A 27,178-nucleotide genomic window follows, 5' to 3' on the forward strand; every position below is an offset into this window, starting at 1 on the left:
AATTTCTAATATAATATATAGAAATTAAAAATTTATTGCAATATGATTATCTTTGTATTAGATAAAACAATTATTTATCTAGATAAACAAAATACTACAGATTTAAACATTTCTCTTTTTAAACTAATTTATAACACACAGATTTTAAGCAATTTGTTTCACATAAATCCCCACTACTAACCTTACTTTTTATTTATTCAGCATTTAAGTTTGTAGCACATTATGTATTTAAAAAAAAATACATTCGCTTTTTGTTGCTGCAATATGATATTATATTTTTACGTTGCCAATGTTCTAATTTCAATAAAAATTGTATGAAACTTTTTTTATCATGTATATTAAGATAATACAAATTACAAAACATAGAAAATTAAATTTTTTACTCTTATATTTTATATATATTTCATACAACTTTTGTAATGTGTATATTTTTCTTCAAATCTAGAATTACAATAGATTCTGGATTAATATTACCTATTTGATTCGTGCTGGAATTAATATGCAAATAATATCTTCATTGTTCTCATCTTTGAGTTGCCACTTTACGGTAACACTGACCTGTAATTTAATGATTTATAGAATTGACCAATAATGTATTTGTAGCAAATATAGCTTAATAAACTGTCACTCTATAGTACCTTAGGATAGGATTTTAGCACCAGTAACGTATTTTTATAGTGAAATGTGGCATCACCCTTCTTTAAGGGACATTTAATGCCAGAATCAGGAGCTTGACAAGCATCTGCATTTGGCAATGGAAAAGGTATAGGAACATCCATCACAATACCATGCACAACTGCATTAACTTTTGAAACATCTTTATCTGCAAAATTATGTTTAATTTTTTAACTGTTTTGTGTTTGAAAGCAAACAGACAAAAAGAAATAGACATCTTATGTGAACATACTAACCAACTGTAAAATCGATATTAATTGTTGCATTTGTATTTGGTATTAAATCACATACAGATTTATTCATATCACAGTCCAGAGTTACAGACGTAAATTTTCCCACTTTCGAGCCTGTATGAAGAAAATTGTGTTATCAATAATTGTTATCATCTCATTAATATATTCTTACACTATTTCGAATGAAAGTCGTTTGCTCATATTTATACACGTATATAAAACTATGTTGATAATTTTATTTATTATGATTAGTCATATGTACACCCTTTATGTAAACAAAGTTTCACATTGACAATTATAGAGAAGTTGTAGCCTCATGACTTTGAATTTCTGAGACAAGAATTTCCGCCATTTTTACGATCATATATTATTACATCAATTGTATGCTACTTAACCGATAATTAAGTGGTCTATTCAGTAAAGTGTGTTTTCTTAAAATGAAATAATTTTACATTTATTTGTGGTAGTTCTAAATTGTAAGAAAATAGCCGTTAGTGACTAATATATCATAAGATCAGCACGATTTTGGACCATGAAATTTAAATGATAAAATATCTAACGCATGATTTCTGAATTTATTTGAATTATCTTCATAATAAAAATGATCAAAACAAAGAAATCTTATCGGTTATCAATCATGATTGTGTGCGTATGCTTTGTTTATTTATTGAAATACTGTATCTATATCGCTACAGAAAAAATAGTTTTATTATTAAAATAAACGACAACTTCAATTATTGTTCTGTATTTATAAAGTACTTTATAATATTGCTAAGATAATCAACGAATAGTATTGAAATGTATATTCAACTGATTTATTATAACAATCATGTTTTCCTTCAGTTCTTTTTTATATGTTACTGATAACCGATACAGCACAACAAAGCTAATTATATACGGCACGTTATCAACAAGATGTTATATTAATTTGTGAAAAACAGAAATACTATTGTTTGTAACTTCTACGTACTTCTTTTGTCGCAATACTGTATCGGGGAAAAAATATTCATAATTAAAAGTAGTGAAATCGAAACTTACCACAATCATCGATATCGAGGGCTTGACAAGTTGGTGAGAAACTCAGGTAACATAGGACAAGAATTACAGCAATCCTTCGATACATGTTGTTCGTTTGGAGTCCGCGCAGCTATTAAACTCGTTGTACGTTGTACGGAGCTCTATATCGAAACAAACATTAGCCTGCTATTCTCAGCAGACATCACGTCACTCACGCTGTTCTTACATTACGTACATATCTTACGCATCAAATTACTACCACCTACGTCTAATGATAAGTGTGGTATACAATCATATCGGAAACAATTTTAGATATATGTATATGTAGATGTACCACATTTAATGTTATGATTCGTACTTTGCATATTGCATTAAAGTTTGGTACTGGCATTTAATTAGAAATCTGAGCAAAGAGATCTTACTCAATGTATTAGTGCTCAATTGTTATTTAACTTTAGAAAAGATAATAATAAATGGAATTGAAAAGCAAGATACTCGTCTATAGTATCAATAATATTTGAGGATATAATATGCACAATTGCAAACGGAAAGAATTATATGTATGATACTGTTTAAATGAACTGAATTGTCGAAACTGAATTCGTATGAGAATAATTTGTACGAAGACGAGTTCGGATGCACGATTATAAAATATTCTGTCCTTATTTTTTATTTCATAATTAATATTAATTCCAATTACAACTAATGGTAACTTTATTCTATGCTAAATTGGTAACGAAGTGACACGGAAATGATAACGACGCTTACGATGTATGTAGGGCAATGTTGGGGCCAAGAAACCCTGATGCGCCATCTCCGTGTGTCTGCGAAGACAAAAGGCATCGTGTCCAGCGTGCGAAAAAAACATGCACGCGCGTCTACATACATATAGAGACGCTTGCCAACTTCAATCGTGAGATAAATCCTCGTCAGTGGATAAATATGTATGTACATGTATTAAATTACCTACTGTTAATAAGTTTTCAACTCAGTCGCGAATATTTTATCATATGGAACGCTCTAATTTTTCTCAAGGTCGGTATTTCAGAATGTGAGATACGAAATCTCGTATAATGTCAAGTCTATCCTATATTTAGTCAATGCTAATGTTGACCCAGTCAAACGGAAAACAAGGAACAATCTTTTCATGTAATGTTTCTTGACTGTAATTTATTTCAATGAAAAACATTAAAAACCACACTTAAAAGTTCCCATTACGTTGTTTAACTCATTAAAAATTAACAAGATTTGAATAAAACGTGTATAACTTCTGGGAAAAATATTTAACACATACAATTAATATCACCATGTATTTTGTTATATATTTACAATTTGATAACAGAAACGTTAAACATAACAGACAGCCTTGCCTTCGACCGAAAGATCTGTTTCAGGCATTTTTCGATGGAACGCGAGGCCAGCTAAAAATCACATAAATATAATAATATTCGCCATAATAAATTCATTACAATCCATAATATGTGTATTTAATATATGTTATTTAAATTTCCTTAAACATCTGCTTAACCAGCTCACTATCTCTTCCCGTTGTTATTCTTTCCATTACCGATCATGGTTTCTTCTTAATTAAGTCTACTATTACTCGCTTCTTCTTTAGTCTTATATTCGGATTGTCCATACTTAATGATATTTATTACGTAACTTTTTCACGAAATTTCGCAAGTCATCTTAAAAAAGACTTTATTCGGTATAATGAACTTTATTTCCTGTTTCTATTCATTCACGATGATGCTGAAAATGACCGATAAATTTTTCAATCGTATCATACAACTTGGCAAGAACATCGTACACATCCTTTGATTTATTTTATTTTAATTGCTTAATTGTATGTACAAAAAACTTTGATTTTCTTTTTTTTCATATTAACACGTACTCTTCTTTTTAAGCTCGGCCTTCATGTGGTGGTTCCATAAAAACAAGATTCTAAGTGGCTTAACCATGGAAACTTCCTTTAACGCGTTCACTGGGTGCCTGGGTAATGTTCGTGATTTGAACATTTAAAAATGTTTCGCAAATTTTGATTCCATTTGTCGTATAAATAGTAATAGAAATAAATATATAATTTCGCTTTTGATTTGATTAAGGACAGCTTGATTAGTTGACAACAGTGAAAGTGTTAAATTCTGTTCGGTGGTTAACTCTTTGAAGCATATCCTTGAATGTTCTTACGTTGCATAAAGTGAAGTGTTATTGAAAACTGTATAACATTTACTAATTATGGCATCGAAAAATGTATCTAACGGTGAATCAGTAAGTATAATAAAAGTTGCTTACATATTAGTACAGATTAGAGTTTTATATTCAAAAATTTATTTTTTGGTTGGTTATAACGGATCGACAAAAATTTATTAACAAATTACTTAAGAAAGTTTTTTAGTTTCTTTTTTATAATTTTACAATAACGTCTATATGATACACTCGTCGCATGATATTGAATTTTGAGCATTTAGAACAATGAAAAATAGATGATTAGGGTAAAATGGTGCTTCAAAGAATCAAGTCACATTGGAGTAACAGTCTCTTTTATTCGAACCGACCGACGAAATTCTTTTTTTACGTGAATTTACGTGTCCAGTGGCAGTGTGTTATACACGATAACAGTGATGTTAATTTTTATGTTACATCTATACGTATTTCTTTATTTTTACAAAAACATCACGTACACTTTGAATCCAATACGAATCGACTAATTTCTTTTATGATTTTTTTCTCTTTTAATGATTTAGCATTCTAGGGATCTTTAATTACATCCACTTTCATAGTGTACAGTTTAACACGCATGTTGATTCGTAGTTTCGTAAACTGTACGGCCCGATTTACATTAGCGATTTAGTTATCTGTGATTACCGCTACTGTACAGCTTGATTTGCTCTACCGACTTAGCCATGTTGTAATTAAATGTTATGCAATGGCTTCTCTGATTATGAGATGCTGGATGAAATATCACATTCGAACATAGCTCGAACTGTAATCGAATTACCATAGAATGACAGAAATTGTTTCAATTTTCTTCAGAGCTAGATTGCTGTATCCTAATAACGAATCATTTGTTAAATCTTCTTTCTAAATAGGAAAATAACAATATTGTTCTCTATATCGTAACTAGGTAATTAAAATTTGAATAGGTGTAAATCGAGCCTTTTTCACGTGATCATTTTTCATTCAATTTCCCTTCGCTTTCTGTATTTTTTCTTTTTTTTTTTTTTTGTCAATAGTATACGTGGTAGTTCGAGTGAAACGAAATCTTCTCTCTGGAAGATTTCTCAATGTTACCAAAAGCGTAAAAAAGATGGTAATTACCCACACTCCATTTCACAAACGTTCATCGTCGGAACGGCATGTTTCGAAAGCGTCGCTCAGTCAGTTTGTTTTTCTTTCGTGAAATGGAATCGTTTCGAATTACGGTATTACAATAATTAATGGGACGAGGTTGAACGATATTGTTCATTGACGATCGAAGCTTTTGATTGACGAAAGAGAATTCATTATATCAATATATGTAAATCCAGATATTTCAATTCCATTTTTGTGCTTGAACCGAAGGAATTGCGATCTCTTTTGATTTTTCAATATTATTTTCATATACATATTGAATTAAAAACATTGTTATGAAGAATTTTGTACTTGAAGCATTTAATGGTAGTGTGGTGATTTCGGTTGTTCAATACTGTCCGCTTTTCCATATATTTCTTTATGAAATTTTATAAAAATTGATGCTTAACGATAATCTCCTTGTACTATGGTATATAAATTATGATACTTAAAATTCGTATAATTTTAATCAATGTTATTAATATCGAAATGAAATATCTCAGAGATTATAATAGCAAAAGATGGACGGCCCATTGTGTCGTATGTGTCAATAAGGTATCTGTTATCTTAAATCAAAGACAGAAATTCGAATTAATTTAACATTCGATTAATCTGTAGTATTTCCATACTTTACAATAATATCGTATTTAGAAATTCTTTGATCAATCAAAAGCAAAATCGAGTCGATTCGTCGTCGAACGCATTTTTTACAATGATGATTTGAGCGCTAATGATCTCGCACACTTACACTTTGTAACGTTTACAGTCAATTGTAGGAAGAATAAAATGAAAAACAGAATGGGAAAACGATTGAAACGGACGATCAAATTGTACGGGACACGAGTACATGTCTTCTTAGAAAGTAGCAAACATGTTTGGCTTTCACTTATGGTATAAATTCACTTTTTTGTCTTTTTATTTCATTAAATATATACAAGGAACATCTAACATCGTAGTGGATAGCGTTTTATACACGAGTCTCCATGATCGATTTCTGCTTTGAGCGTCTCTCTCCTCTCGTAATACGTAATTCATTATTACTGACTAGCTAGCTGAATGTACTCATTTGATTTCATTATGGAACGATTCTTTCTTCTTTGATTGAAGTACGATCAATCATAAAAAGAAAGTCGTCAATCTTATTTTCATGATCTTTGGGTATCGGAAATTTCCATTATATTCACGATTTATCTATCATTATCAATCACGATAAGGTTCTGGTATCCGTCGAAACACACGATTCAAGATTTTTCTTTTCATTTCGTTCGTCTAAAGGAATTTAAAGAGAAATCTACTCGATAAAATTCAGTTTCGAATTTCCCTATTCGCACCTTATCTTGCAGTTCCTATATAAATGTCCTTATAAAACTTTCGATAAACTTCATTCTTTTAATCTTGCCACAATTTCATCATTTGAATTAGTTCCTCGAAAATTCCCACGAAGTCGCATTTTCTTTCTTCAAATTTCACGAGTACCTTTAACTCTTCTTCGTCGACGAATACCGGATTCTTCTCTTCCCTATATTCTTCGAATGTTCCTTTAATTTCAAGAAAAAGCTGCATTTACTGCCCCCCTCCGTTAGCTTTTGTAGCGCGTCGTCGTCAACTGGACGATGGAAATGGAAAACGGTACAAGCTTTCAGGCCAGGTACCAGTCGAGCGTTGTTCGCTGGAATTTCAATGGAATATTCCTGAAAGAATTTTTCCTCAGAGTGTTGTTTCGAGTATATCGAATTCATAGGATAGAACTTGACTGGCATTGACGAGACGCTGTATTTTTGATGTTATTTAGAGCAACGTCGATGCCGTGAGAACGTCCGGCACGACTGGTTTCGGAGGGGGGTCCAAACATCACACTCTCATCTCACTCATCGTAGCTTGGGACACACGACTCGATACGGTGGCATTCTGCAACAGGGGCTGGTTCTCGGGAGGACTCTTTGCTCGGGGGGGTGGTGGGGCTCTTGGTACTGTCAGATGTATGGATCCGTTTGGTGGACCCTAAAATTTCAAAATAGCGTTAGAAAGGAGAAATTTAAATACTTTTTATTATTGCTAGACGATTGAGTCTAACCAATCTTTCATACGTGGAATATTTGTAAGTTTAGGTAATTTGAACGATAAAAACGAAAGGACCATTTTGATATTTTCTTAGGAAATAAAGCGATTTAGCGGAGCAACTTAATTATCGAGCATGAAAGACCAAAAGATGGTGCGATGTACTGTAAAAAATAAACGTCACATTTTGTATGTCGAACTAATTTTTAATTCGATCGTCACCTCTGTGAGAACGCCAGGAAATTTCGCTTCGTTAATTCGCAGCATGTCTTTCAGGAAGGTTCTAGAACTTTCCAAGGGAAATTGAAATTTTCGGCGAAAAAAGAAACGAAAATCGAAATAAGTATGAAGGAAAAAGACGAAAGTTGGAGATTCGTTTTAATGAAGTTTGTCGCCGTCGTCATCTCCACCAAATCTACGGAAATTCGCTAACAGGATAAAAGGGATGGTACCATCCGCCGTCAAAATAATCACCGCGCCGTGGAACGTCAAGAAGAAGCTTCCCCGTTGTAAATTTCACCTGGTCAGACTTTAGCAGTTTTAAAAGCTCCTTAATAAGATTATGAATGGAGCTTCCAAAGGCCGTAGCTCGTTAAAACAGCGGAAGTTTCTTAAATCAACATGGTGAGTACAGAGGTCCTCGATCTTAACGTCATGAACAAATTCGCTGTTTCTGGTTGATGGATATTACGAGATATTCCGTTTGTAGTATATCTTCTACGTTCTTTTCAAGACAAACTAGTTGATATTGAACATCGTGTTTAAATTTTGTTCGATGCGACGTCTAGATTGTCTTGATTATGGTGCAAGAAGGGTTTTATCTTGTTTGAAGAGAAATTTCGTACATGAGTAGGGCAATTTTTGGGAACGGTGTACAAATGAAATAAATGGAATCCAATAGAGCAATAAAAAGAGATTAATACAAAAACAAGGAGAGGTATGGAATTTTTGATTGACGATGGAATTTTATGAGACTCCATTCCTCTATCTAATTGCGATACGCAAACGTTGGAGTAAAATGACTGACTCTCACTTGGGTTTGTGCATTCATGTCCTGTATGACGGAAGCTCGGGGAAGAGTGGCATGCTGTTGCTGATGTTGCTTTTGATAATGGTGTTGATGAGGCAACGTGTGAGTTCCCTGGCCCTGTTGGAGAAGCGTGTTGGGATCGTTCGGAGGGCCTTTCATAACGTTCCTGGAACGACGATCGATCGTTACGAGCTTCGTAACAGTTACGGATTATACGTAATTATTGGTCAACTGAATGCGTCGCTACATTAACGTCGAACAAGAATCATGCAATAGGGTGTATTGGGGGAAAAGGTGGCCATCGATGATATAAATACGAAAGGGTGATATGAGAAGCTTATTTACAAGATGAAACGACGATAAAATGATGGATGGTATAATTTCTGATTTGATTACAAACTATTACAAACAAGGGATAGTAAGAGTATTGTTTAACATTAGGGAGCTTATGTGAGCATTGGGGCAAATATCATTAACGAATTTATGACCACCTTTTCATTAATCTCCTACATTGTGTCTTTAATAATTTCATTTACACCATCTGGTTAAAGCTAAATTAACTTTGATACAATTTCGTACTTTCGGATTCTGTTTTGTGAATATATTTGCAGTTAGCGAGAAAAATCGACGTTACAAAGCTTTAAAAGAAGCTATACCTTCTCAGCATTTCGTTCTCGACATCGACGATAACTTGACCGCTTCCGGGGAAATGAGAATGCGGCGGAGGCGGTTGTTTGAGCTCGGAGAAACCTCGTGGTCCGCACTGTTGGTTTAACATTTGTTGCTGCTGAAGGCTTTTTACCTCGAGTCTTGTTTTGTCTCTTTGATAGTAAACTCCCGCAAAAATCAGCACGTTCAAAATCAGTAAACTGCATCCGATCGCGATTGTCACGCTCAAAGCTGTAGAGTATGCAGCGTACCTGTAGAAAGAATAAATTATTTACTTCTTATTATTCAACCAGATTTCATTATTTCTATTTTATTCGCACTTGAAACTTGAATACTCTCTTTTGATAAAGAAATCACGCATAGTTAACATTAGTTCTGAAATCTCAGAAGAAAACGAACCGAGAAATTTTTCTCAACTAGGGAAGCAGCTGTTTTATAGTAGCTGGTAAAAATAAGAAAGACATGCGTTTATAATTGAGCAATTCTGGCTATCCGGTTTAGCAAATGCATAGACGATGTTCCAAAGATGCAAAGACAAGGAGTAGCACAGCAAGGTACTTTATTAATGTTTTCATTACGATGAAATTGCTTATTACGCACCCAGCTGCATCCAGGCTGGCCAGAGTGTCTGTACTGGCGTTATGAACGTTCTGCAAATTCGTGCTCTGAATGTAGCTAACACACGTGGCAGCATTGTAGTCTGTGGTGGTTGGTGGTTCGGTGGTGATGTTCTTCCTTCTGAATTCTTCGCTAATCCTGCTCAGAGGATCCGGTCTCACCGAGCCATCGTACAGGCTAGGGTCCGAGTGTCCACGAAATAGATTGTGCCTGGAATCCACGTCTTCCATTCCAGCTCGATGGAGTTCCGGAACGAGGCGAAGCCAAACAGACAGCTGATGAGCTCTGTAATGATTCTTCATCTTTGGCCTCATACCTGAAAAAATAGGAGAGAAGTATAAAATTTGTATAAATAATTACGAAGAGTTTTTACGAGTGAAGATAGATAGAATCTTTTCCATTAAAGAAATCAATTGTTTCTTTTCCTCGTAATTTCTCGATCTTTGTCTTTTTTTCGTCGTATTGCTTTTAATAGCAAAAGATTCTGGAATTTATTGTTTACTTTTATACTTTAAGGGCTAATATCTCTCCATCAGTTCGATGGCTGATAAAATATGAATGACGCTTATGAAATCGCGAGTTAGTTGTACCGATGGTCCTTTAAACAGTTTTGAAAGACTTCTCGTGTACAATGCCATTAACGGCGCGCAAAACGAGCATCGGTACGCTTCATAAAGCGTGCTTTATTAAAAAAGTTTTAGAAATCGTCTGATCGAAATCTTTATTGCTTTCGTTGTATTTAACATTCTGAAATCTCCGACTAGCAATTAAGATTTCTTCTACGAGGAGCTCTTCTATTCTATACGTTATAGTCGAAATTATCGGTTCAATGAGTAGCGCTTTTCAAGAAAAGATTTTAGTTCCAACCTTGTGAATGCTGGAGAAACCGCGTACGAGTTTCGTGAAAATTTCATTCGAATATAAAGACATTTCAACCGGGCGTGTCAGAGTTGAAGAGTTCCTTTCTGCTCTGCTTTCCTTTTTTCTTTCTCCCCGTTAGTATAAGTAAAGAACATTTCTTCGCTTAAAAATCCTACTTCTCAACTCGGAGATGAAGCAATGCCTTCGTATAATTTAGCAATGGTTTTGCTACGTTACGAAAATTGACTGGTTTAAAGAGAAAAATTCAAAGATTTTAAGATTCTGAAATGTACACGACTAGCTAAATAATTCTATCGTTCTATACGGCGAGAATTGTGGTGTAGGTACGACAGATCCGTTCGCATCTGCTTTTGATATCCTGGATACGAGCGGTTGTATAGTAGTTGTCGCGGTTCCGTTGCCGATTCTCTGTGACGGTGAACAGTGTCGAAAGATTGGACCGTTATTCGATCCTCCAACGGCTGGACACGGACATATGCCAGGTGTCATGGTCAAATGGGGACGCGAGATATCAGCCGGAAATTTGGAAATTACTAGAAAGGTTACGGATAGAACCTGGTGAAATTGCGATCGGCATTGGGGAAACGTTAATTAGATTCGATTTTTTGCGGAAAGGACGGTTCAAAGCAGAAGTGCGAGTAATTAAAGCGGAACATGACCGACGAATTTGTCATTGTCGCGAACGAGAGAACGACCGGCGTGTGACAGCGTACGAGCATAAAACAATGAAATTAATGAAAATAATTCTCTACTTGCGTACGAAGTTCTATGTTATATATTATTCGCTAAAATGATAATAGAAAATTTTGAGGAATTCCGGAAACCTATTTTTATATTTTCACTTGTATAAATGAGCTTGATGCTCCTTCCTGAATTACCGTTATTACAATGCGTTTCCATGGCGCGACCCGTTGAATTATCAAACGTATCCTCGCAACGGTGAAAGAACATATGCGAAGTTTCGGTCCCAATTAAACGCGAAAATAAATTATTAACACAAGCAAAACGGATTAAACGCAATTGAAAATTTATCCACGTGTTAAGCTAGAATAATCCCGTCTGTCCAACGGAAATGCAATCAAACAAAGACTAATGTGATTCCTTCGTTTTATTCGATGCTTGATCGAATTAACTCGACAATCCACTACGTTTTTATCCTACGTTTTATACGCGCGTAATTTTATGCGTTTTTAACTGGATACGCCTCCATCGAGCGACATGACTTAAATCTCCATGGGCAATTGACAATTTCACATTAGATTTCGCGTACAAAAGAATTTACTGCTATTAAGCTGTTTAAGTTACGAACGTAGCTGCATGCCAAATAGGACGAGTTCGCTTAGCACGGAGAAGCCGGAAACAGATGCGAGAAATAATATTGGGTGTAGTTGTTGCGCCGCGTCTCTCCGTGACATTCGATTTCCGGTATTGTACGCGTCAAGATGCTTGATACTTAGAAGTCTGGATCATCGACAATCCACTAGACACGGGATAGGAAAAATGAATTTCTTTGAGCTTAATGCCGTGTAGTTTGCGACAAGTGGCTCGAAATTTGGCTCTTTCCACACGGGATATTGGATAGTAGAAATATGTGAAAATGAAACTCGCGCTTGTCTATCGAGCAAAATCTGTTGTACAAAGAAACAAAGCATCGTTGAAATATCAGTGTCAACTACGATAAAATTCGTTCGGAAGTGATTCAAAGCAAAACACGATAGCGACGAAATTCGTTGAACGGTGAATTCGACTGATAATTAATCTTCTTAGATTTTTTCACATGACACAACAACTGTGGTCGTTTGAAAATTGAGATTCACGGTCTCGTGAATATTTCGGATTTGTCGCGAGAAATTCGCGTGCTTCCAGCAACGACGCGGCGCTTCTTTTTCCGTCGGTTATCATCCGATACAGTTGACTGTTCCCGAGTGATAACGACCAACTGGACGTTTCGTTTGAACCGTGTACGTCTGATCACCGACAAAATTTATTTTTGTTCCGTGTACTCTACGGCTGATCGAATTGTGTGTATCGTTACGACTCGAAGAAGCTGTAAATCGATTCGGTTTATGATATCTCTATGTTAGAGATGGTTTACGATACGATTTTCTCTCTAAAGTCTAAGCGCTTGATCCTTAAAATCTCTTAAAAACACGAGTTGGATATTATTATTAAACGTGTTGGTTGGTTTATTAAGGAGACGAGTGATAAAATTGTAATAGTCGATCGTATTAAAATCACTTTAAGTACAAGTATAAAGATAGTACATATATGCCGGTCGTAATCGTCGCTCGCTCAATGCTACTGTTCGACTCTACGCTCGCTATTCGACTGTATGACTCGCTATATTGATTCGCTATAATGACTGTCCTAGAGAGCACGTTCGTCTATTTGTATCAACCGGTGGTATTATAAAAGGTGCAAATGTAACTCTGGTTGACGATTACAAATAACGGCGATAATGTTTTGTTCGAAGTTTGTTTACCTTTGAACCTAGCAAACCAAAACAACGTTGGTATTCCAAGGCACAATAATATGCTCTCGTTGACTCATGTGCTGCTACAAACATGTGCATGCTCATTTAATGATAGGTCAAGATTATTCGGCGACACACCAAGATAATTGCAAGATTTTTACGAGGTTTCTCCAAGACCATTCCAAGATTATTCAAAGTTTATGTGAATATCGTTGAATATCCGAATTTGTATCAGCAGTTTTATGCATAAGATTCTTTTTTCTCGAGTTGCTAGGAGCGTTCTCTAAAGAGCGGAACTACGTGTTACCTGGAAAGCACCGCGATTCGAATACTTGAGATAAGTTTAATGTGATTTATTGCAAATCGAACGTGCTAACCGCACTTAAATATTGATGTATGCGGTGTCAGAAATTCTGGCCGCGCGAGAGCTTCTAGAAATTGGTCTCTCTGTATGGGTAGTCACGAGACCGACCATTCCGTATCCTCGGAATGTTTGACAACGAGTTCCGTAGATCGGGAATGGCAAACGCTTTCATGCGAGGATTTCCGTTCCTCTAATAGTATCGAACTTATCACGAGAGCATGGAAACCCGTGTAGTACGAGGTAGAAGAAGAAAAGCAGGAAATGAATTTGCGCACATTTTCACCATCACGTGAAAACGTTTTGACGCTTTCTTTTTCTCATTTCCCATCAGCCGATTCATCGAATTTCGATCCATTCAGCGAACTCCTTCGGATACTCTGGATTGTCTCTCGACACATTTTCCACGCTCCACCGCATATGGAACATGGCATTCTATGATATTCTCCAAGTTCGACTCAGACTTGCTGATTTCTCTGTGCTGTGGCGCCTAAGAAGTATTATATTCTTTCCTTTGAATCGACGCTTTTAAAACTGCTCTAGAGAATTATTACACGAAGTAGTAAGTTTACTTGAATTTGTATCTCTTTTTTTTTTATTTGCTCGACTAAATGGAATAGAGAATTCTATGCAATTTTCAGACTTCTTTAGAGTTACTTATTGAGATAACTCGGTTCCTCGGGTAAGAACGAAACTCTGGATGAAACTCTAGTTCCAAATTCACGTTGACGCGAACTAGTCTCTGATGAGGAGACACTTTAGTCGACAAAGTAATCCGGGAAACCCCGTATATGTCGTGGACACGCACGTATATATCCAGACCTAACGACTTATTCTTTTAAGACGCGCTAAAACTTCTGAAGGACGTCTTTCCTCCGCAGACGCTATATTCTCTTGACTTTTCGAGAGTGTGCCTCACCCAGAAATATCCCGATGCTGGCTTCACAAAATAAAACGAATAGAAACCCAACGCAGTAGATAAGCCATGACGTAAACGTCAACACATATCTCATAAAAATTTTCTGCTTCTGTCGTGATGCGCATCATCTTTTCGTTCTTTGCTTCCCTCCCCCTTCCCCTCAACTTTTACAGTTTTCGTTCCGCATTTCAGGTAGCAGCTTCTCGAATTCTCCTTTTCCAATCTTTCTTCGAGTTTCGTGCTCTTTTTACTCATCGATAGCTTTTTAAATCCTCGCCGGAGTCATGTAAAGAGGAATAAAAGAAGTTGCTTGATATTCTTTATACACTCGTCACAGCCATACTCGATCAACGCGACCGGAAACAGCTAGATTTCTTTCGAGTAACACCGTGTCTCAGTATAAAATAAATCCGTCCTTTCTTTTCCTGGATAACTTCTCTGACATAGCGTATCGTAGAATACGCGAATCGCGAGAACCATCCTTTTCTACCAATTAATGGAATCGGACGTCGGTTCAGTTTTTCAATTTTCACGAATTTTCTTTGTCATAATCTCAACGGAGATCATTACAGGAATTATAATTTTGCTCGTACACGGTAGGATCGGACGTTCTTGTTGACTTTTCTCTATGTGTTTTTCCTCTTTCCTCTCTTCAGGAAGAAATTTCGTACGAGTAAAACGGATTGAAGCAAAGCGGATGAACGGAAAATTAGAAATAGGTTCGTTAGTTACATAGTGCATTTGTGTTATTTTCAGAACTATGGCTTTGAAGTTGGAACAACTCAGAAATATGGTTTTATATTTGACCTTTCAAAGGTTGGTGTGATTTGCTTTTTTCTTTGAGACGGGCAGCACTTCCTCTTGATTTAAACCCGTGAAACATTTTATTTGCGAGTATAGTCGGTTTGCATCAGGTTCGGTTGGAAAACAAACAACATTTCTCTAGGATCGAGTTCGTATAATCTCGATCTTCTACCGGTGAACATTTTTTTCGAATTCTTTTGTAGATCGAGGAACTGCAATTTTTTTTAGGATTCATGTTTTCCATCTGTAATATTGGCGATATTAAATTCCCTCGAAACGCACGAGGCCAGTTTCCACTTCAACTTCGTCATATTGTATCCACGATATCTCGGATCTTTCTCTCAATTCACAATGCGTTTTACATTATCCGATGAATTTTTTAAATCGCCATCGTTTCCGTGTTTAATTCATGCGTCTTTATTAAATTCGACCCAGCCGCTAAAGAACGGCCTCGAGTTTCGTCCGTTAATTAAACGAGATCGTGCTCTCGCGTTCTTCCACGAATACTACCAGACGTTTGAAATATGATTTCCCTTGGAGAGACGTCTGTCCTCGTTGAGAATGAGTCTCATCACTGCGATCGCATTCAGAAAGGGTCCTCCTATATCTCGATGAGAATACAAGTTTTCTTTCCTTTGGCCAGGTTCGAAGAGCCGCCAAAAGCAAGGAAACAACCTTACGCGTCGCATGATCTTGGAATTAAATTTCCATATCGATGCCTCGCTGAAAATCTCGAGACCGTTCGCTGGATTTCGAATCTTTCGCAAAGGATCCTCGTTTTCCATTATTCTCTCCATGTAACGTTCTCTCGGCTGGTGTTTTTCGTTCGCGCAGCCGTACAAAGCTGTTCTTCTCCGTTGGGGCGTTACAAAACGAAACGAAACACCGTCAGAAATAGGTCCTCGAACGCACCTTTCCGGCCTTGTCTGCGAGGTTACGAGCCTTCGATATTAGATTGTTGTTAAGATTTGCTACAGTGGATTGACTTTATGACGCGCGCGTGACTTTTTCACCCACCAGCAGATTTAAGATCGTCGTGTGTGCAAACGAGTGTTGCGTTAGCACGGTGTTCGCGTTTATAGCCGATGCAGAGGTAGAGAAGTTGGAAATTCGAAGCGGGACCCGACTGTGTCGTAAATCCACGGGAACGTGCGCGGAACGTATGCGAATTTTAGATGGCTGCCACGGATATCTTCGTTATTCTTTAGATCAATGCGTCCCTGTCGGTAATATCTTATTTTCAGAGGAATATTATTAGTGAAATATCGAAAATCATTAGATTCCATTACCTATTACCTTCAGGTATATAGGAATTGGTAACAAGTTCGCAATTTCCAAGCGTTTACCTGTTCTTCGTCTATAGATAGGAATTCGTATCGAAATTGGTTCGACCCCGTTAGGTTTTCTTTCCACGATGTTTCCCCGCGATTAAACTTGTGGCCAGCAAAGCGACGGAAATTGATACAACGAGATTGTTCCTCGCGAGCCATCGGGTGCCAGCGTCGTCGACCAATGGGAGTCTGCCGGCTGGCAATGCCACGGCTTCCGGCAGAATTATTGTCGGAGTTGTTGCTATTAACGGAAATGCGGAACTACGAAACCATAGAAGCCGAGAGCCGTAGAATCGTCCTCGAAATCCGTGAAAGCGGTTACACGACGCCAAACGACCGTCTACTCGCAAATTGCATTCGCCTTTGTCCTCCTCTCTGTTGTTTCGTCGTTTCGTCATAATCGTCTCTTTTCTCCTGTTTCCTTTTCACCGTGTTTCTTTTATAGTTTTGTTTTCCCTAGTCACGTTAAGCCCACTGAACTACACATTCCGATAATTGTATAACTGTTTTAGCTTTTATGCAATGTTTCATAACATTTCACGGCCGATAGCTACTCGTAGAAAGAGAAGCGAATATTCGCGAACACTTTCAGAGAACATTGATTCTGATTTATGTCATAAAGCATGATCGCAGCTTATCATTGATTGATAGCTTTAATTTTCGCCATCGAACAGGTTCGTAGATGCTTTTGAATTTTATTTTTAAAAGATCCGATAAATTGTATTGGATTTTTGCTTGTATATTTTACAAACGTTGTAGAGATGTTTAGAATGGATCTTCACTGTCACATTAAAATAGCGTTTGACGACTTACGAAAATGAAAGATGATACCAGTTCTATTTCTACGTCGCACTGCATGCCGTAGAACCGGCCGTGTGTGTTAAATGATAATGATGCTTGAAACTATCAGCGCTAGGCGCCATTAAGAAGAAGTGTTTCAGAAGTGAAATATAAAAGGGACGTAGACAACGCTTTTCCTAAGTCGTCGTTCCTAAGTTCTTCGCATTTCTAGAATCTTTAGCAATCACGGCGATCCAGTTGCGCGAAAACTCGAAAAATCTTTATCAACGTGTTCTATGCTGCACGGGTCCACGCTGGCAATCCACTTCGCTAATTCGCTTCAATTTTATCGCTCGGATCTAAAGTTTCATTGAAATTCTCGAATATTTTTAAAACGTGTTAAAAGTTAAATAAAAAATTCCTATCGCGATGAAATCTTGATTTGTCTTAAAAGGAATTTCTGAGAGAAGTTTCTTCGAGGGAAAATGGGAGAAAGAAGATAGAAAAAGGATGGAAGGATCTGATCCACTTATTTACTCGCGGCCATTCTATTAAGCGTCGTTCGTTGCGGGACAACCGATCTGCTCGCTCGCAACATCGTCACGTAGCCGGTGGTTCGCATTTGTGGTAATTGTCGAGGTAGTCTCAGGGTCATAGGAATGGCCCGAATCTCACACATCTGGAATCCTATGATCTCACATGTCCCTCGTTTCACCTTTATCCTCATTTTGCCCTTTCCCTTGTCCATTGTCCTTTTGTCGACCACCTTAAATGTCGTCTGCTTCTTTATATTATTCTTCGTACGTTCCAATTTTCTTTTCTTTTTTTTGATAAATAGACCCGACGCGAAGTTACTTAACGTCACCTACTTACCGTTTAATGAAACAATTCTGCAATTTTTACAATGGAATCGATCGAGTTTACCTAAAATCATCGGATAAATACATAAACAGACAGATCGAAGGATCAAAGCTGAACAGCCGATTTATGTGTCGTCGCATACTCTTCAACTCACGTCTAGCGATTTGATTTGTGTTCGTGCCAATTTGCTCCCGGGAACGGGATAAGCTTGCCCACCGAGGGGATTGCTGATGCCAGTATCGTGACTCAGGAATGACTTCCTACGGTGAATCCAAAAGCAGGAAGGATGTGAAGGAATGAAGGAGGGTAATGGAGCCCTTGGGGATGCCCGGATCGCCTTCCACGCGCCTGATAGGAAGCCAGTTTCTTGCCTCTGCCTCGAAATTCTACGCTTCGCTTGTGTGCAATAATCGTAATCGAGTGACCCGTGGTGACAAAAATCAATGCTGCAAAAAGGAACGAAACGCCAATGACAATCTCTTTTCCCTCTTCCCGTAGTCTGTGAGGAGAACGTGAAATTGTTTCGTCGGAATAGTAATCGGGTTTGATGGGAGCAGTTTCCGTTTTAATCTGTGACCGTCGTTAAAGTTACGACTCTTCCTGACGCGTGATCGTCGTCCAGTTTTCACCGGAGCTAACTCCTTGACCCGAATCTCATTTTCTCTCCCCTTTGCTCTGCCGCGTATTTAGATTTCTTGAGCGTTGAAATTGTGTACTCGTTGTCACGCGTCGATCGTCGTTCGACTTCTAAACCGATTTAGCTGACCTGGTTCTTTTCGCTTTTCGCTGACTCTATTGTCCTCTTTATTCTTAAATAGACGCAGCTCTTCCTTAAGAATCAATCATATCTTAAGTCGTGATGTACCGAGCTTTCGTTTCTTAATTTTCGAGGATCTTTAAACTGTTACAGAGAATTTGCAATTTCTTCTTCCGCAGCATTTCATTCTTTAGACTTTTCTAACGATAGCCATGCTGCGTTCTTAATCCGTTCATCTTCCATCTTGATTTCTATTATACGATGGAGAAGAATTCCACGCTGTGGAACGCAGAGGAGCTAGCTAAACTCATGGACCACTAATTCGTGGTTTTTGGGGCGGACGCGACTCGCTACTTCTCTAATTAGAAGTCTCTTTCCCGACTTCCTCGACTAAGTCGCGTATCCTCTCTGTTAGAAATCCTTCTGACGTCTTATTGCACTAGTTTTCGTGCTGAAGCAAGGCCACACCGAGGGAAACGCCGAGGATGCAACGTCCAGCGTGTTATTTAATTAGTATTATTACGTGCTGTTCGAACGGAATTCTTATAGCGATGACGGCACAGCTCTCGTAACATGTTACGCTTGTGATAATTTGGAAAAATTAAATGCGATACCAGGGACAAGCACGCTGTTTCTCGTTTCTTTCATCATTCTCTGCAATTACTTTTCTCCCTTTTTCTTTTTCTTCTGCACCGGTTCCTTACCTTTCTTCCAGTTACCAGTGCAATGAATTTCTCGCGGCTCACGAGTATTCTCCAGCAAACCATAACGAGGAAAGTTCCGTACGAGATAACTTAAAGAGGATAATACAGCCCCTGAAACGATTCTATCCATCTCGTGGAAAGCTCATGGTGGATTATTGGCGTGTGAATACGCAAACGAATCTTTATATCCTTTTCCTCTTCCAAGAATATATCACGAAAAGAGGGTGCGTGCCCTCCCTCTTTTTTCATTTCAGGTAATTTCGAGTCTCGAAAATGGGACATATCGATCACGTTGCTTATATTTCACCCTACACGATTATTCCTTCACGACTATTTGTTTTCAATTTATCATCGTGGGATGCTATTTTTCCACAAATCGAATTGTTTAGCGATAACGCGCTTTCTCTTGTTTTGTTTTTGTCCGTTTTGTTTTTTCTCTGTCGAACGTAGAGTTTCGGCTCAACTTTCAGTGCAATTAAGGAATACTATGTCGTTTTTTTTATTCGGGACACGCTGAATCGATGTGGTCTTAATGGACGCCCTATTCGTCCAGCTTGGAAACGTAAGGGGGATTTATTTCCCGGCTTCTGCGTGATTTCATCTGAAGCCATTAGCACCGAGCAGGAACGGTGTGTAAACATGTTATTCGAATTCCGTCTTCATATCCGTTTTCAGGCGACGCCGCTTACTTCTCAGAAGTGTTACTTCACAGGTTAACAAGAGAGAAGAGAAGGAACGGGCGAGAGAAACGGAGGAGAAAGGTCTCCGCTAAAGATGTTGGAAACGGGGAAACGTCGAGTCAAATTAGTATGACTTGGCGCGGTGAAAATGAGAAAATAGGAGAAGAGGAAGATGGAGGATGACAGAGTTGGTCTGAAGTGGAGAAGCTTGATAGAGCTGATTCCAATTCGTATTGAATTAGTCGGGGATTACGGATCCTGGGACTTTCTACCCTTGACGCTTGGTCGTCTGTAAAGGCACTTAGATTACCGGTTCTGCTGTCTGTTAATATTCCATCTTGTTGAATCTGTCCAAACGTGTTTTCGTTCTGAAATTCGACAGGGATTTCGTCCGTTGGCTTCTGAATTTTAAAGTCGATTAATCTTTCTTTTAGCGGTTGATCGCAGTTTATTCAAAACGTTATCCGAAATTTTATTAAAAATTACATAGGAAGAAGTAACGTCTAGACGTTGCTCTTTAATATCCTCGATAACTTGTGCGAAATTTGTCCTCTCTTCTCTATTATGCATTTATTAATCTTCTCCGTGGATCCGTCTTTTCCAATTCCAAGATTTATCAAACCGAGATAATCAAACTAATAGATCGGAGAAAGATAATCGACACTCGCGTTCAATTAGGCAGGGAATGGTGTTAATTTCCGCCATGGAACTCGGTGCTGCGAAACACGAGAAACGGGTGCGATATAGCCCATCAGTGCGAAAATCCTTTGGTTCTGATAGGGCAGGGTATGGAATGACGAGAGACAGGAAGAATACTCGTATTCTCAGAGATCACCCGACAGAATCCCGTTTAGGTAGGAAATAGCTTCCCTTGTCGACGACACGGTTCCTGATCGTTCTTGTATCGAATTCAGTATCGTTGGCTCGCCAAGCTGAGCAAAGGTATCGAAGAATAATCGATCCACTTCTCAACGTTATCGTTGCTGAGATTGCCAAAAGCCTCTGCCAATATCGTTTACAAATTAACGCACATTCTCATAGTTTAGAATAGTTTCAACCGAGAGTTCCAACTTCCATAGCTTAGTTTCGCAAACGAAAAGAATTTTAAGATGACATTTTATGATTTTTTGTACTCTCGTTTAAGTAACGACCGATTTAGTTTGACTTGGTCCCGATTTTTCGAAGTACAAAGATGTAAGTTTTTTGGTTTGTATGTCCAGGGAACAGCAAATATATTTGTTGGAAGTATAATAAATGAAAGGAGGTCATAGTAAATGAAAGAATGGTCGAGAGGAAAGGTAACAAGTATTTAAAGAAGAAACTAACGTTGACGTAGTCGTAATGTTAGTTGCGTTAGTCGTCTAAATTGTTAATCGGTAAACTACTGTCGCAACTATTGCGACCGGTAGGTCGAAAGAGTAGTACTCTCAGGTAAAAAGGTGAAGCAGGGTCGAGGCCTCTATTAGCATCGTTGGCTCGGTGTATTTACATTTAGATCGAAAAATGATTTATCGCGTGTAGCCCGTTATCAGGTGTTCTACTATCCAAGAGGCCTATGAAATATTCATATCCTTTTCACGTGGCCACTCATAAAATTTTTCGCGCCCCTCTTCGCCTCTCGCTGAATTTATGGCCGGGTGATTCGGTGCTCGTACGCGGCCAGCCCCTGATTCCGGCCAATCTGGATGATTAATTAGATTCGGGTTGAGGGAATCCGCGAATATTTGGAAAACGCTTGTTGCGACGCATCTGTGACTTTATTAGGCAATCGGTCGTCGGTGAGTTGGTTAACGAATTCAAGGATACTCTGGTACAGTGTGTAGCTTTGATTATTTACTGCATGTGTAATCGTATCGCGAATCAGAGTCAGAATCAGAAAGAAAGATTTTAAGATAGCAGATAGACGCCTATCGGATCTTTTCATCGTTTCGTTTGATAAGAAATTCCAAGCATGTGTTCGTAACTGCACGTAACATAAAGCAGGCGACGACGAGTACCTTCGTCGCGGAATAACCATCGCGAAATAATCATCGCCCGAGGTGCGCGATTATGTCTGTCGAAGGTATCATCGTTATTCCATAGAACTGCGTCGAACAAATGAGTAACAGAACGCCGTGGAAGGCGTCGAGAACTGTAGGGGAGATAGAAGAGCTGGAATGTTAAGAAACGACGACGAGATACGAAGGTTGGGGAGTTGCCGTCTGAGATAGCGGAAGATAAGTCGTGTGAAAGGTGAAGGAACGAGAAGAAGGGAGAGAATAGCGAAGAAGACGCGAGGAGCCGAGTGATAGCGATGCTTCGAGAGAATACTAGGGAAACGGGCGAAGACGACAAAGAGCGACGAAGATGGCTGCAAGAGTGGCGATGGGTGTTAGAGACTGAACCGATAGGGGAAGAAAAGGGTAGAGGAGGAGGATCGAGAGACAAATTTACTTAGGTAGCTATAGGAGGGGGAAGGAGAGAAACGAACGCGGGACAAGGAATAGTTGCGAAAGAATTTCTTATTAGATTGGAAATTGAAATAAACTCTCGACAGAAGTTCGAACCTACTTCACGGCTACAATGACAATCGTCTTCTTTCTCGTCGTCGTCGTTTTTCGTCGTCGGATGCTCGATTGCGCGAGGCGAGGATCGATTTTCTTAACCGTGGAACATACCAGTGAATTCACGGGAAGTAATTGCATACCGAAACTACACGATCCCTTTTCGAATCGATGAAATCTCCGAGCTTTCCCCGTCTGTTGTTGGATTTTACCGTCGATTTTCTTTGCACCGCGAGACGTGTATAGGAGAACTCATTAACGTAAAAGTAACGTTGGAACGAGCTGGTTTTCCTGGCTTTTAACCACTTCTGTTCCTGCATTCTAGGAAAACCGTTAGTCAACCTGTGATTTTGGTCAAACTTTTTCTATTTTCCCGTAAACCCTTTTCTAAATCAGAACATAAAAAACCTGAGTCTTCAAACTGTTAAGAAATTCAGCAACTATTACATAGATGGATAGTCGGCCATCGGATAAGTGAAGGATTTTGAAGGGTGGTTTGCAAGATTAAATAAGTTTGCAAGAATAAGATAGAAGCAGTGTAGTCGATTTTTGACTCACTATTATTGAGTCACCACAACTTTCGTGGTAAGTTTTCTTTTCCCTTTCCAAGTCAATGCTTTCTTCCATTTTTACGTTTAAAATACAGTTACTACGAGCCAGCCAACTCGATAAACTCGTTGACCAAGTTTTTACCGCACCTGCTGACACTGGAAGAGTGTTTTCCAATTAAGATTTTGTTTCTCTTTTCTTTCGATAGAGTTTGACGTCTAATTTTACTGCAGATCTATGATGCAACATGGTATACTCCAATGTTGCAAGAAAATTACATCGTTTTACACATTTAACAGTTCCATGCTTCGTGAATCGATTACATTTGAAAGTGGCTCAAGTAAAAACCACGATCTCTTTGATACAGGAACATAATGTACCGGATATCTTCTTTCAATTTACCAATAGATAGACGTATATGCCTCGAAAATTCGAGTCTAACAGGACATCGTTGCACCGCCTCATGAAATTTTAACGACACGCTCGCGATCTCATTCGACCTCTCAGGCGTTCGATTTCTTCCAATTCCATATGTTTAATAGTACGACACATTTTATACAGTTATACATGTGCTACCTTATACGAGATATATACAAAATACTTCGATATAAAGAAATATTTTGATTCTGCACTCGTCAAGTAAAACTCGCTAAAAGCGAATATAGATTAAGAACGAGGGAAAACGTATTCACTACCGAGGGTTCTTTTATTTTCTGTCGTTTCGGAGATGCTTATACTTCTTGCAAAGGGCTTAAAACAGAGGGAGATACTGTTATTTATCACTTTTTCTTTCCGCGGATTTGGCGTCTCCTATCCGTGAAATCACTGTCTAAATGGGGAAAAGGTAGATAGAGCTTTGACGGTGATTCGCTTAAACGAGGCGAGTCAAGAGGGGAAGTCTTATCGGTGAAAGCTGAAGTGTCCATAATTTTGTCCGGAATTATCGGCGGCTTCGAACGAGAAAAATTGTTGCACCCATTGAACAAAGTATATTCGTGACGAATGTCTTCTAGATGCTGGCTTGATATTGCTTTGCTCTAATTTACTTTCTTACTCGACGAATTTTTAATAAATCTACCAATTAATTCGTCTTAGAATTCTACGAGTTTTTATTAACATTATAATGAAACTCGTTCTCACAGCATCGGATGTTTAATTAAAGCCTATTTTAAAATATTTTCATGACAATGATACGCCAAAATCATTTCGTAAATATCTTATACATGTCGAGAGGATGTTGGAATTATTGCTGCGTCGACGGTCGGGGCATTAACCTGCATATCGAGTACCGATCGAGAAAAGACTGAGTATCTGACCTATTTTCAAATATTAAGATTCATCAAAATCGTAGAAATTTCTATGTCAACGTGGTAATAGCATGTTTGTACGATTAAGTTTACGAAGAAAATATTTACGCGATACTCTTCTTCTGTTACATACGTGGGATTTCACGGAAGGATTTTACCATCTCATCGCGGAATGTAAACTCGTATTAACTTTCGAAAAGCGTTGCTGCTACGACAATTATTTCTTAAGAACTACCAGCTAAGCTGTGAGTTATGCTCAACCAAAACCGCATTTCCCGGTTGAATTCCACTTGCTAGATTTTGCTCTGTTCGTTAGATTCGATAGCAATTACTTTGCCCCAACGTTCCTTGGTAATCTCGAGACTGCAACTGTTATGTTAAATATTCCTATTCCAACACAGTCGACTGTAATTGCAAAACGTTTCTAAAGTCAACGAAGCTCGAGACAGAAAGAGAGATATAATTTTTACCTTCGCCAATTGGTGTTTTCCAGTAGAAAATTCTCCCACTTTCACGCGTTTCGCGCGATAGTGTTCTAGACACCGCTTTTCGATATCGTCGTGTATATCTCAACACTTTCTATTTGTTGTCGATGACCGAGAAATTCGCGGAATTCGCATTAGTAAAATCTTCTCTTTGGATCAGACATTCGAATTAATTGAAATAAGCCCCCCTGCGCTGGGCCAAATATCTTTGATATCCAATAACGTCTGTCGGCAGTATGTGTCGCTTATTCAGAATGCCGGTCGCGTGAATATCATCGTAAAGACCGATTACGAAGGCGAGCATCATCCAGTTCGTTGTAATAGGAAAGTCGAGCATCGATTTGCGGATTTTACCAGGTTCGTTGAATTCGGCTTGCAATTAGTGGCCTCGACCCGGGAATTCATCGACACGAATTCCTGCACGTTCTTCTCCCAAGGATTCGATTCTCGTCCAATAATCACGCGCTGGTTTTGCCGTGTGTTGGGCCGCACATAAATCAACCGCGAGAGAGAAGGGGAGAGTGTTCTCCCGTGAATTGAAGCGAGCGGGCAGCAACCACGCGATTACAGACCGCGTTTGGATCAAGTGAACCGTATCGTGGCCAGAATTTTCCGATCGTCGTTTAATTATAAAATTTAAACGAATCCCTGCTGGCCGATGCTACCGACAAATTCGTCCCACTTTTCGTTTTTCAGCTACAATCCTTTTTTTCCTTCTACATTCTCAGGTTGTATCATCGAGGCATAAGTTTCTCTCGCGTCTATCGCAACAGATAACTTTTACAATCGAATGGATTCGTGTTTTCATTGATGTTGCAAAGTAACCATGCCACTTCTTCCTAGCAAAATATTCGACTATCGCAAAGGATAATTCAGAATCTAGGCACACAGGGTGAACGTACAAAGTAAACGACCAAACAAACGCAAAATAAGGAGGATAAGCTGGATTATGTCGCGACAAAGAGGGCGGTGGGAGACGATTAGACTCGAATATACCGTTCTAACCGTCGGCAACGTTACGAGAGTGGAAATTCCGGATAGGTAGGAAATGGACCGTACGCTTGGTTCCTCTTGTTCCTGTTTTAAGCCACCGCGGTTATACGCAGTCGGAATCTCGATGTTCCACGAGGACGTCGTCCGTTATGACCGTGCCAGTGAAATCGTATTTCTAACGTGGTCGTTTCTTGTCACCATTCAAGTGCGGCTTCCGTAACGACATATATGGCGGCATGGCTGCGGTCGAGATAACCAGAAAGTATCGCCGGCAGACTTGGAATTACGCGAAGTAGGGCTTCCGTGTCTTTTCTGGGCGTCGATCTTTCTTACTACACCTTTACTCGCTTGGAAATTTATTGTATTTGCCGGCCATTTTTATTCTTCGTCAGCCACCGTCTTTGCGTCCTTATCGACACCACTAAATTACATATATGGGTTCAAAAAGCGTCGCATGTTATTAAAGAGACTTTGCGGGGGGCAGATATTATGCCGTGATAAGCGAGAATGGATTTTTCTACGTGGAATATTCCAAAGCCCAAGAATTTTAAGCTGTACGCTTATCTGTATGTGTTCATTTTTTTCCACGAAGAATATTCGATGCGATCTGCAGATTTATAATTGTCGGTTTTCACGTGACAGTGAATTATACGATTTGAATTGTTTGGAAAGTTGCATTTGTTACTGCATGCATTATAGTTGATACAAGAAGGATGTTAAAGAGTTTCGACCGGTGGTGTTGCTGGCAGTGATCGAGCAGTCTTTGTCGCTGGAATTTACGAAACGTGCACGCCAGCTTACATAACAAATTATCCAAGTAATAGTTTAATATCTTACTCGAGGAAGAGGAAACAGGCGGACAGTCACGCGTTCCTCTACTACCGAGTTTCCCTCCTGGGGAGTAACAGCAAAGGGATTCGTTATAACATCAGGAACTTCTGTAGCTTTAATTAACTGGATTTATATCACGTAACTGTACTAACGTTTAATATAGTTTAGTTTAATTCGACCGCAATTCTTCCGGGATACTTTTCTACAGCAGGGAGAAAAGCGTTACACCTAACTTTCTGTGTAAATGGGGGAAGCACGAAGTTCGTTAGGCGGGTGGGAAAACTA

General features: G+C 38.5%; 2 protein-coding genes across 3 annotated transcripts in view; both read right to left on the reverse strand.

The window, feature by feature from the left end:
- Positions 1 to 17: 17 nt before the first annotated feature.
- LOC117204610 (NPC intracellular cholesterol transporter 2 homolog a-like) lies at positions 18 to 2,712 on the reverse strand. The gene is made up of 5 exons (XM_033442146.1): positions 2,694 to 2,712; positions 1,947 to 2,086; positions 912 to 1,022; positions 639 to 823; positions 18 to 558 (listed from the first exon to the last, which is right to left on the reverse strand). Exons 2-5 carry the CDS (start codon positions 2,029 to 2,031, stop codon positions 475 to 477), a joined length of 465 nt encoding a protein of 154 aa, XP_033298037.1. The 5' UTR covers positions 2,032 to 2,086; positions 2,694 to 2,712; the 3' UTR covers positions 18 to 474.
- A 504-nt stretch (positions 2,713 to 3,216) lies between these two features.
- The window catches only part of LOC117204607 (neuroligin-4, X-linked), a 261,586-nt gene continuing 237,624 nt past the window's right edge, over positions 3,217 to 27,178 (reverse strand). Inside the window, exons 11-14 of one of the 2 annotated variants that reach the window (XM_033442143.1) lie at positions 9,616 to 9,949; positions 9,003 to 9,266; positions 8,350 to 8,512; positions 3,217 to 7,259 (exon numbers count right to left, since the gene is read on the reverse strand). In XM_033442143.1, coding sequence (XP_033298034.1) covers positions 7,110 to 7,259; positions 8,350 to 8,512; positions 9,003 to 9,266; positions 9,616 to 9,949 — 911 coding nt within the window. In that variant the 3' untranslated portion in view covers positions 3,217 to 7,109. The remainder of the gene's footprint in view (positions 7,260 to 8,349; positions 8,513 to 9,002; positions 9,267 to 9,615; positions 9,950 to 27,178) is intronic. The other variant, XM_033442144.1, reaches the window with a different exon arrangement.

This window comes from Bombus bifarius, unplaced genomic scaffold (genome assembly GCF_011952205.1).
Source record: "Bombus bifarius isolate JDL3187 unplaced genomic scaffold, Bbif_JDL3187 scf7180000007979, whole genome shotgun sequence".
In the NCBI taxonomy this organism is placed as follows: domain Eukaryota; kingdom Metazoa; phylum Arthropoda; class Insecta; order Hymenoptera; family Apidae; genus Bombus; species Bombus bifarius.